Source organism: Diabrotica undecimpunctata, chromosome 4 (genome assembly GCF_040954645.1).
Source record: "Diabrotica undecimpunctata isolate CICGRU chromosome 4, icDiaUnde3, whole genome shotgun sequence".
Classification (NCBI taxonomy): domain Eukaryota; kingdom Metazoa; phylum Arthropoda; class Insecta; order Coleoptera; family Chrysomelidae; genus Diabrotica; species Diabrotica undecimpunctata.
In genome coordinates this window covers 16,450,422-16,461,772 of record NC_092806.1, presented here as the reverse complement: position 1 = coordinate 16,461,772, position 11,351 = coordinate 16,450,422, and the positions used below count along the sequence as shown (strand labels likewise).

General features: G+C 33.4%; 1 protein-coding gene across 1 annotated transcript; it reads right to left on the bottom strand.

Annotated features, from left to right (window-relative positions):
- Positions 1-6,083: 6,083 nt before the first annotated feature.
- Positions 6,084-10,118, bottom strand: LOC140439233 (uncharacterized). The gene is made up of 2 exons (XM_072529020.1): positions 9,870-10,118; positions 6,084-6,503 (listed from the first exon to the last, which is right to left on the bottom strand). The coding sequence occupies exons 1-2, from the start codon at positions 9,879-9,881 to the stop codon at positions 6,168-6,170; spliced, it is 348 nt and encodes a 115-aa protein (XP_072385121.1). The 5' UTR covers positions 9,882-10,118; the 3' UTR covers positions 6,084-6,167.
- Positions 10,119-11,351: the final 1,233 nt, after the last annotated feature.

The window sequence follows — 11,351 nt, the reverse complement described above, 5'->3', positions numbered from 1 at the left end:
CTATTTTGAAGGCAAATATATATCGTTTTACAAGGCATCGAAAATTTAGAAATGCATTGGAATGATTGTATCGCCGCTTAAGAAGATTATTTTGGTGATTAGGGGATAAATTATGCCAATTATGGGATTGGCATGGGATAGCTGAAAACATCGACGATCTGCAGGAGCTAATCAATAGAGTTGACATGGAATGCACAAATTGGGGACTGTCGATAAATATCGATAAAACTAAATACATGGTGACCAGTAAAGTGGATATCGGCGCAACCCAACTGATATTAAACCAACAACCGCTGCAGAGAGTTCAGAGATTCAAATACCTTGGATGTTGGATTACCCAAAATCTAGATCCATCCTTCGAAATTTGATGTAGAATTGAACAGGCAAGAAACTCATTTCAAAAATTTAAGCCTCTATTATCCAATAACTCATTAAATTTGGAAATCCGTGAAAAGTTTACAAGATATCACGTGTGGTCTGTACTTTTGTATGGATGTGAAACTTGAAATTTAACCGCCGATATCATGATTAAAATCGAGGCGTTTGAGATGTGGTTGTATCGAAGGATACTAAAAATTCCATGGACTAGCAGAACTAGAAACGAAGAAGTTCTTCGAAGAATGGGACATCAACGAACTCTATTAAATATTATTAAGAGGCGTAAACTAGAATATCTTGGACATATAATCAGAGGACCAAGATATGAGTTCCTTTGGCTAATTCTCAACGGTAAAATCGAAGGAAAGAAATGGATAGGACGGAAGAAACTCTCTTGGTTGAGGAATTTGCGGCAGTGGACAGGTTTGACAGCGGACCAATTGCTACACGTAGCGCAAGACCGAGATCAGTATAAAAATATTATAAGCATGGTAGTCGCCGACGTTCCGTAGGGATATGGCACTCTAAGAAGAAGAAGATGGGATTACCAGTTATGCCCAGGTTTTATTGACCGACGGAATATGTTCTCCTATTTTATCACCAATCATTGCTAAAATCCAGTTTTTTTTGGGATAAAAAAACTGGATACAGCAAGCACAAGATAGAACACTTTGGAGACAAACAGGGGAGGCCTATGTCCAGCAGTGGATTGAGAGAGGCTGATGATGATGATGATGATTGGCTAAAATGCGAGAGTATTATACGCAACATCTAGACTTTTCCTAATATTTCCATCTGTAATTTTATCCTTTTTAGTACCTCACTTATTCATTTTTGGCACACACATTCGTTGTTTTTCTTTCTGTTTAATCACCCAATGTTGCATATATGTTTCTAAAACGTTAATAGTAAGAATACACCTCAATTTTAATTTAAACTATTTGTATTTAACATTTCGATTTTTTAATATTGTTCTGAAGCTATTTTCTTGTGGCATTTTAAAGTAATTACTATTTAAATGGGAATATGCCACAATAAAAGGTTAAAGTACTTTTATTGACGTTTCAATTTCCACTTCGGAAATCGTTCTCAAAATACAAACATTGGTTTTAATGTTTGTATTTTGAGAACGATTTCCGAAGTGGAAATTGAAACGTCAATAAACGTACTTTAACCTTTTATTGTGGCTTATTCCCATTTAAATAGTAATTATTTCGATTTTTACTTCTAAAATCATTCTCAAAATACATATTTGTTTTTGTATTGTAATATAAAAACCTGAGCACCTCTTTATCAAATAAAAAGTTTATTGCTTATTATCCTATCGCTGCTTTTTCCAATTTCTACCATGTTTTCTTTTATTTTCATCAATGCGACCTCCTTTCTTAATGGTAGTTTTTATTATACATATAACACAATTCGTGTGAATCTGCACAATCACAAATCAGTTTATAAATAGAGTCACATTTTTTGGAATTATTTATCAAAATTAAGAGGATGGAAATGAATTGTGAAACATTTTCTGCATAATAATACAAAAATTAAGTATAATAAATATAAATTATATTGAACTTCGTCATTACATTTTGTTATCTATTGCTGAACAATATCTACAACCTATTTTGACGGGGGGTTTATGGGTTCCTGCTCAGTTGTCTGATCTGGTACGCTTCGAACCACTCTATGCGCTTGGTATGTTTCATATAATTCAACAAATGGCACAGTTGGATTTGGCATCGGCTCCGGCTCTGGCTCAGCTACGGCTATAGCTAATACGATAGCTAATACAAAAACTATTTGCTGTAAAATAAAAAAATAATGGAATTAGAAAATAATTTATTTAAAATTTTTAGATTTTTCAACAAAAAGCCCAAAAAAAAATTTAATTTATAAAAGTCAAAAAGGTAAAAAGATTTGCTTTATTTATGACTATTAATGTTTTTTGTTTTAGACAGAGTGTCTAATTTAAAAGATCTGAACACACAGATTCAAAGAGTGAATATTATAATTATGCTGGGAGATTTAGAATAAAAAGTAACAATATAGATATACTTTGCATTGACATTTTCTTTATCGTTAAATATATTAATATGTTGGAGCTAATTTGATGACAGTTCTGTCACCGAAACAATCTTCAACTTAATGTTTCGGAGACAGAACTATCATCAAATTAGCTCCAACATTCTTCTTTCGTTACTAATTGCTGGTATCGTCAGACGCTAGAATCATTTTGGTTATTAAATAATTAAATTGTTCTTATTCCTGTGATTCAATAATAAAATTACAATATAGATATATAGAGATAAGAGCAACTATACGAGAATATAAGAGAAAACATGAAAAAAATTTGACTTTGATGAGACTTTTCTGAATATAAAGACGAGCTTAATTAAATTTTGCATGTTCAGTGTCAAGCGTGGACACTAAATGTAGAAAATTATGAAAAATTATTTAATTTCTTTGAGATATGTTTATGAATTGAACTCTAAGATTATCATGGATTGCCAGAATTACCAAAGGTTGTGAGCGTTCACGTGCGTGGAATAAGTTTTGCGAATAATAATTGGTTTTTATGTTTTTTAAAGGTATGTAGTAACTTAATAAGAGTAGTTGACACGTCTTTTTATTTATTAACAGCTGATTTCAAGCATTCTTACTATTACAATGGCATTTTACCTATGTAATAATATAACCTAAAACACAATTTGTAAGATAATGACTCGCATAGCAAAGTTTTAAATTTTAAATACGTAAACTAATTTTTTGAAATCAAATTCAGATTTATGCTTTAATCTGTGCCTTCTTAGAATTGCAAGGCAAAACAGACGTTGATAAAGATGTTATTAGAGAAATGGGGAATCTAAAATTATTGCATTCCACAACATATCTCATCAACTAAGCAAAAATCCTTAGCGAATTGGTTTCTAGTATTTATTGTGTGGTTATTGGTATACACTGGAACAGTTTTATGTGGTACACAGTGATACCCGTTTCACTGTGTACCGCAATATTATAAATTAATATTATAAATTATTACCAACAATTTATTTTGGTATTTAAGATGGTTGGAAAGCAAACGCCTAGGAAAATAGGGAATACGTCTCCAGATGTAATGGCTGCTGCCACAAAGTTGGTATTAGTGGAACATTATTGTCTACGTGGAGCAGCCGAGAGATATATTATTAAACGCAGATATAAAAATGTCACCCAATTATTCCGTCCGACAAATTTTTACAGAGGAACAGGAAGTAAGATTAGCAGAGTATATTAATACCTGCAGTAAAATGGCATATGGAATGTCCACACAAGAGTGCAGAAAGCTTGCGTGGGAGATGGCGGATGTAAACGAACTGGTTGTTCCTGAATCTTGGACAAAAAACAAGCAAGCTGGGGTTAATTGGCTACGACAATTTATGAAAATACTTATCTTAGCATTAGTCAGTCGGAAGCCTGCAGTTTAAGCAGAATCACTTCGTTTAACCCACACAATGTGAAAACATTTTTTAATCATCTACACCAAATATTTGAAAAGAAACCTCAAGTAGCTTATGCATCTACAATCTTTAATGTTAATAAAACGGGTACTAGCACTATGCAAAACCCGAGAAAAATTGTAGCCGAAAAGGGTTCCAAACAAATTAGTCAATGTAGCAATGCCGAACGTGGAACTTTAGTAACAACTTGCGCAATCACTTGTGCTAACGGCATATACCTTCCCCCAGCGATGATATCTTCGAGAAAATATTTCAAAACTCATATGGTAGCTGGAGCACCCCCAGGTACACTGGGATTAGTAACGCCCAATGGTTGGATGACGGCCGAACTCTTTTCACATGTTCTTGACCATTTTATAAAGCATTTACATAGTACACCTGACAATCCTTCCCTTCTAATATATGACAATCATGAAAGCCAAATATCAGTTGCCGTTGTTGAAAAAGTTCGAGCTGCAGGTGTGACTATTTTGACCCTACCTCCACACTGTAGTCACAAAATGCAATCCTTAGGTATATCGGTCTTTGTACCATTCAAAACACATTACAGTGCTGGTATTGATTCTTTTCCATTCTGCATATCGAAGCAGAGGACGACCACCGACTAGATGGACGGATGATATCAAGCGCATCACCACAAACTGGATGCAAGAAGCACAAGATAGGAATAGGTGGAAAATTTTACGGGAGGCCTACATTCAGCAGTGGACAAATATAGGCTAATTGATGATGATTGATTCTTGGCTTCTACGACATCCTGGAATTCTCATGACTATTTACCAAATAGCCGAATGTGTTGGAAAAGCTCATGCTAAATCCTTAACTCTTTCCAATATAACGTCAGGATTCCAGAAAAGTGAAATTTATCCATTTAATTCTCTAATCTTTAACGACACAGACTTTTTAACATTAGCACTATCTGACGGGCTACAACGGGAAGATGTTCTCGATTACAATGTTGTAAAGAGACTACACCAGATACTGAACGTGCATTAAGCATTTGGTATGGTAAAAAATGCAGACATTTACAATTCTAAAATTAAAATTTTATTAGTTTGAATACACTTATTATGTTCAGTTGTACAAGTAGGACGGCAATTGCCGTGACGCGCAACTTGAGAACGAGATTATTTCAGATAAAAGTGAACCTGGACCATCTCACATTGAATTTCAGCTAGAAACAACTATAGATAATAAACTTCCCACATTTGCTAGTCCAGAAGAGTTCAGAGGGTATCCAAAAGCACCACCTCGTAAAGCTAACAGAAAACATAGAAAACGAGGTAAAAGCACAAATATTACTGACACACCCGAGAAAGATGCGTTGATAGAGAAAAAAAAAGAGGAAAAGGGAAAGCACTAATTAGTAAAAAGGTTAATGATCGTTTAAAGGAATTCCTTACAACAACCAAATTAATTAAACGGCAAAAAACAGAGTTGACTCCAGTGAAGAAAGTGATATCCAACTAGCTGACTCCTCAGATAATGATAATAATTGGATTCCTGAACAATCTGATGAAGAACCTAATTATTTTCGAAGTGCTAATAAGGGCGATTTCGTGTTGATACGTTTTCCTAAGAAGGTTTACTATGTTGGAAAGCTACTTACGAAAATGTGAAAAAATGGATGAGTGAGCTCTAGTGAATAAAGTTGATATAAAAATGGTTTCACCTCAACCCGTTTCCATGAAAAATCAATGCTTGGCAGATTATTACAAATTTAATATTGACTTTGGATCGTTAGATGTTCAATACGTGCTTTACGTGGTTAAAACATTTTCTTAGGACACTAGATATACAGTAGTCTCTCTTTATAATGATTTCCTATATACCGATAATTCCTATATAACGATGAAAATAGTAAACGTTGTTTAGTTCGTCATAAGGACAATGTATTAATTATTTCTCTATACCGATATCATTCTCTCTTTATAGCGATGACTTTTCATCGTTCAATATCAATTTCATCGTTCTGCCTAAAACTTCGTAAAACGATAGTAAAATAATAACTAAGGGTAAATGGTAGTTCTTTCGTTCCAGCATCAATCTCTTTATTTTGATTTATATTGAATGTATTTGTTTCAAAAACACAATTTTATTAAAACTCGACTTAAGCACTTTCTACAAAAAGCGGTTCTAATGTTATTACTAAGTATCACTATATTATTATTATAACTTGTTACTGCTCCCTAGGAAATTAAAGAACACCAATGAACTCTAAATATTTAATAACGTTAAACAAAAATATTAATTTTTAAAGAAAATCATACATAAATCGAGTTATATAACAAAAATTTAAAACCATTTAAACAACGGCGGTGTAGGTGTTACAGTGGATGAACCTAATGTGGTTTGTGAACTTTCAGGCTCTTTCGAAGGCAACAGAGGTGTAGCCGGATCTGTAGAAGTTAGTGGTGTTGAATGTGTTTGTGTGGATGTTGTTAGTTCTGAAGGTGTAGGTCTTGCATGTGTATCTGTTTCATTTTTGTTGTTTCTATCCTTTGGTGTGGTGGTGACGATGACTACCCCTGGTGTAGGGGTGGTATTAGTGTGTACGTCTATTGTTTTACATGGACTTGGTTCTACTTCAGCGATAGCCAAAGTTGCCCAGACGAAAAAGGTGACGGCGATCTGTTAAAAATAATGTTACGTTTAAAATTATGTAGAAGTAAATTTTTTAATTGTACATATAAACTATAATAATAAGAATATTCATTGACAAAATCTGTTTTTAACTTTCTGTGCTCTAAAAAATATGTGTAAATTAAAATCTATAAACACTTGAATTATATGGGTGTAATTTTTTACGTTCTCGAAGACAAATATTTACTCCACGATAACTTTGAAATTGCACTTATAATTAGACCCTTAAGTCGTCTTTCAAGAGTACATAAACATCAACAAATTAATAGACAAACATAATTCTTAATAACCCACTTGATTTACACAATTCTCTCTTTCTTGGAATCTTTCATTTGATAAAGCTGTTTTGATCCTGAATCAACTATCTTGAATTGAATAATAATTGTCATAATTATCATATATAAATAGAACAAAATATCCGACACCCTGATAGGGTAAAAGAAAGGGGAGAAAGAAAGAAATATAATATTTAATGTGCGTAAATGTAACAATGTACTATTCTGGTAACAACTCCAAACAGAGGCAGGTAGTTGACATTATAATTAATTAGAATTCTCAAAAAGCTTTTTGTACCTTTGTTTCCTACTTTGATCGAGTATGATTGCTATCTCTAAACTCTAATTTAAAATGTAAAATAAATATAATCCAAGTATATGCACAAAATAAACGAAGATTGTTTTGACGAAGAATTTAGATCCATTAACCAACAGAAAAATGAAGCATATGCTGAAGAGACTTCAGCAGCGCAGAACGAGATCAAACCTGGAAGACTATGAAAATCTTAGACGAGAAGAGAAAAGGACGTTTAGAAGGAAAAAGAAAGAGCCATACGAAAACGCTTTAAACGAGATTGTTAACCACCACAATAGAAAAGACTCGCGAAAATTCTGCCGGAAGATAAACAGCTGCAGAAAAGAATTCAGACCCAAAATAACAGCATGTAAAGACAGATATGGTTACATAATTAATGAGAAAGAACAGATACTAAGCGGGTGGGCGAATCATTTTGAAGAACTGCTTAGCGACAGTCGTGAAGAAGACCAAATAAAAATTACTTTGCCAGAAATGGATGAAAACGCTCAAGAGCCGCCCCCCACCGAAGAAGAAAGAGAAACCATTTCAAAACTGAAAAGTAACAAAGCCTCCGGTTTGGACAATCTTCCTGCCGAACTTTTTAAAAATGGTGGTGACACACTTTTTAAACACATGCATACATTAGTAACCGAAATGTGGCAACGGAAGGAAACGCCCGCGGACTGGAAATTAGGTGTAATGCACCCTCTTCACAAAAAGGGAAATATGATGGTGTGTGATAATTATAGAGGCATCACCCTGCTAAATGTGGTATATAAAGTATTGTCAAACGTATTGTACAGAAGATTGATCCCCTATGCTGAACAATAGTTGGGAACTACCAGTGCGGTTTCCGACCCAATAAATCAACAACGGATCAAATCTTCAGAGTCAGGCAGATTCTTGAGAAAACGCTTGAGTTCGGAGTCGACACCCCCACATATTCCTGGTGGAATGGTAGAATTTAAAATGCCGCTTCATCTTGTTCAACTAACAGAACTTACACTCACAGGCGTAGAGAGTGTAGTCAGAATCCAAAACGACTTTTCAAGACCCTTTCATTGTAAAAATGGACTGAGACAGGGAGATGGACTGTCGTGTCTCTTATTTAACATTGCACTAGAAAAAGTAATTCGAGAGTGCCATATTAATACGAATGCCACTATCTTTAATAAATCTGTACAAGTGGTCGGATATGCAGATCACATAGACATTATTACTATGTCTACAGAATCTCTGATCGAAGCATTTCGATCACTAAGGGCGTCTGCGCTGAAAATGGGATTAAAAATAAACGCACAGAAAACCAAGTATATGTATTGTACTAGATCAGGCAATCAGATAGCTAGAGTATTAATTAATGATCTGGAACTGGAAGGTGTGGACACCTTCGTCTACCCGGGCTTGCTGCTGACCAAAGACAACAATGTCAGCGAAGAAATTAAAAGAAGAATAGTTCTTGCCAATAAGTGCTATTATGGATTGAGGAAACAGATCACCTCAAAACTACCCAGAAAAATTAAAGTTGCCATATATAAAACACTAATAAGGCCAGTGTTAACACACGGATCAGAAACGTGGTCACTTACACATAACGACCAAGAATAGCTTAAACGTTTCGAGAGAAAAATATATGGAGGCGTCCAAGAACACGGTTTGTGGCGTAGGCGCTACAACTTTGAGTTATACAGAAGTTTTGGGGAATCTGACGTTGTAAAATGTATTAAATTACCACGCCTTCGATGGATAGGACATGTAATTAGGCGAGATGAAGATGCAACGATCAGAAAAATTTTCTACCAAAGACGACCAGTGGGAAGATAAGCCAGAGGAAGACCAAAACTTAGGTAACAAGATAACATAGAGGATGATCTAAAATCCATCGGAATTAAAGCATGGAGAAGAGTTGCCAGAGACAGGGGCGAATGGAAGATTGTTCTGAAGAAGGCTTTGGCTCATAACGAGCTGTAATGCCACTGATGATGATAATAGTATGGAGTAAATGTAACATTTTACAAAGCGATATCGAAGCGTTAAGGCTGCTGTTGCTTAGCAAGGTTCTCATATTAGTAAATGCTGTTCTGGCTTGCTCAATCCTACTACGTATCTCTATGTCTGGCACAATAATTACTCCAAAATGCCACAACAGTTCCTATTAAAAGAGAGGTTTAAAGAAACTTGATTATATAAAAAGTTAATATAAATAAATACGAGTTTTGCATTTTCAAATGGCGATAAGCATTATTTTATTAAAGTTAAAAGTTCATCAAAAAATGTTATACTTATTCAGAAATAGTTACAAAACTTTTTAGGGTATTGTCCCAATTTGGGATACAGAATCACAAAAGAACTCATGGATCATCAATCTATTATTAACTGAAGGGTCCACCCACCATCTTCTTTTTCGTCTTTACCTTGCTCTGAATCTACGGTGTAACAACCAAAAACATGCTAACTTCTCTAACACCATAACTGGCTGTCGACATTCTGGTAAACCGCGGCGCTAAGCGCTGTTATGTGTAGGGTACCATTTTTTTAACGTTTTATAAAGCTTAGGTCTTTGAGAACTCATATTAGCAAATATTTCGAAATTAATTCACAAGCACAGTTAATGGTTGAATAAAATAAATAAGCTTGTACAATACAACCTGTAGTTATTGTGTAATAAAAAAAAACAAAATAAGAAATAAAATAATTTTACGGAATCGGGTAAATATTTCACAACTACTCATATAACGCTATACTGAAAGGGATACTTAAAAAAACTGTTAGTTTACTTACCAATTTACCCATTGTTAAACTTCTAAACAGAATAAAGCAGTATCGTCATTGTTCTCCTTATATACTATTACACCAAATAAATAGAACAGAATAATTTATTTTATCAAAATCCTCCCAATTTTGAATATGCAAAGTAAAAAAACAAATTGTTAGATATTACCACAATTAGTCACCCAAAATTTTAAATTTGCGACACTAAAGAGCCAAATTTCATTCAAAGTAAGTGTACAAACCAGTAATTAAGTACGGTATCTCTAAAACTCTTTATCATAACATTATATATATTAAAATATCTTTCTTCTGTATAATTATTTTTTTTGTTGTTTCTATTATGAAATAACTGATAATTTAAATATGTGGGTTGCGTTATTTACACATTTTAGTCTGATTAGATAAAGAAAAATAAGATTCTAAATCGTATGCTTAAATAAAATTGTAGCAAAAAAGTTAAAGATGAAGTACGAATATGATTGAATACACCAAATATAGTCAAAAATTGATAGACATTTTAAGATATACGTCAACTAAAAAGGTTTGTTCAAAAAGGGCATCACAAAAGATGAAGATTTGCCAAAATTCCATAAAACGTAAAAAAGATAAACCCAAACTTTACAAAAGACATAAAGAATAGGTTTCTTTAATTTTGTTGCAGAAGGGAAATTTCCCTATTCCCCCGTGTATCCGTTCCTGACTTTAATCTATAACGAAACCAAGAAAATAAATTTAATTTTTCATAAAGCTATATTACCCTTTATTTCAGCAATTTTTATTTATGTTCCAATGTTTAGAACTGATTGTTGTAAATTGTTGTAAATTAATAACAATTTTTTATAATGTTAATGTTTGGGCGTTCAATGACCCCTCTTTGTCCTTTTCGCGAAAAGAGGCGTTTTGCCTTTTCTCTAGTACAATGTAATCTCTTTTATGTGGTACCAAGTTACAGGAAATCATTAAAAGTTAAATTAGGGAACAGATTTGTATTTGAGTTAAGTAGAAAGTTTACGGAGAATACATTCCTTTTTACACCGAAACATGAACGAGTGGTGGATAACGGTCTAGGAAACCAATTTAATGAATAGAATAAGTAACTTTGTTGCATGTATAACGAAATGTCATCGAAATGTACATAAGAGGTTAAATATTGTGATAGAATATCCAGAAATATTTTAATCAAATGATCAGAATAGCAAAAAGAGATTGATTAATTACCGATACATATTAGAAAATATTTTAAATAATTTAATTATCGATGGAACGCAAATTTTCAGATAAAGACTACAAGGAATCACAACTGTTTAATGCAGATTTTGCCATCATCTATACTTAGAGGTTTTTATCAAATACTAAATGGCTAAACGATCTTTTTGAACAGGGGGAAATTATAGAAATACAGGAGTATTTGTAGCTAGATGTATTTAATACAGTATATGCACCATGATTATATCTCTATAATATTTTTGAAATGATTTATCACTGAATATA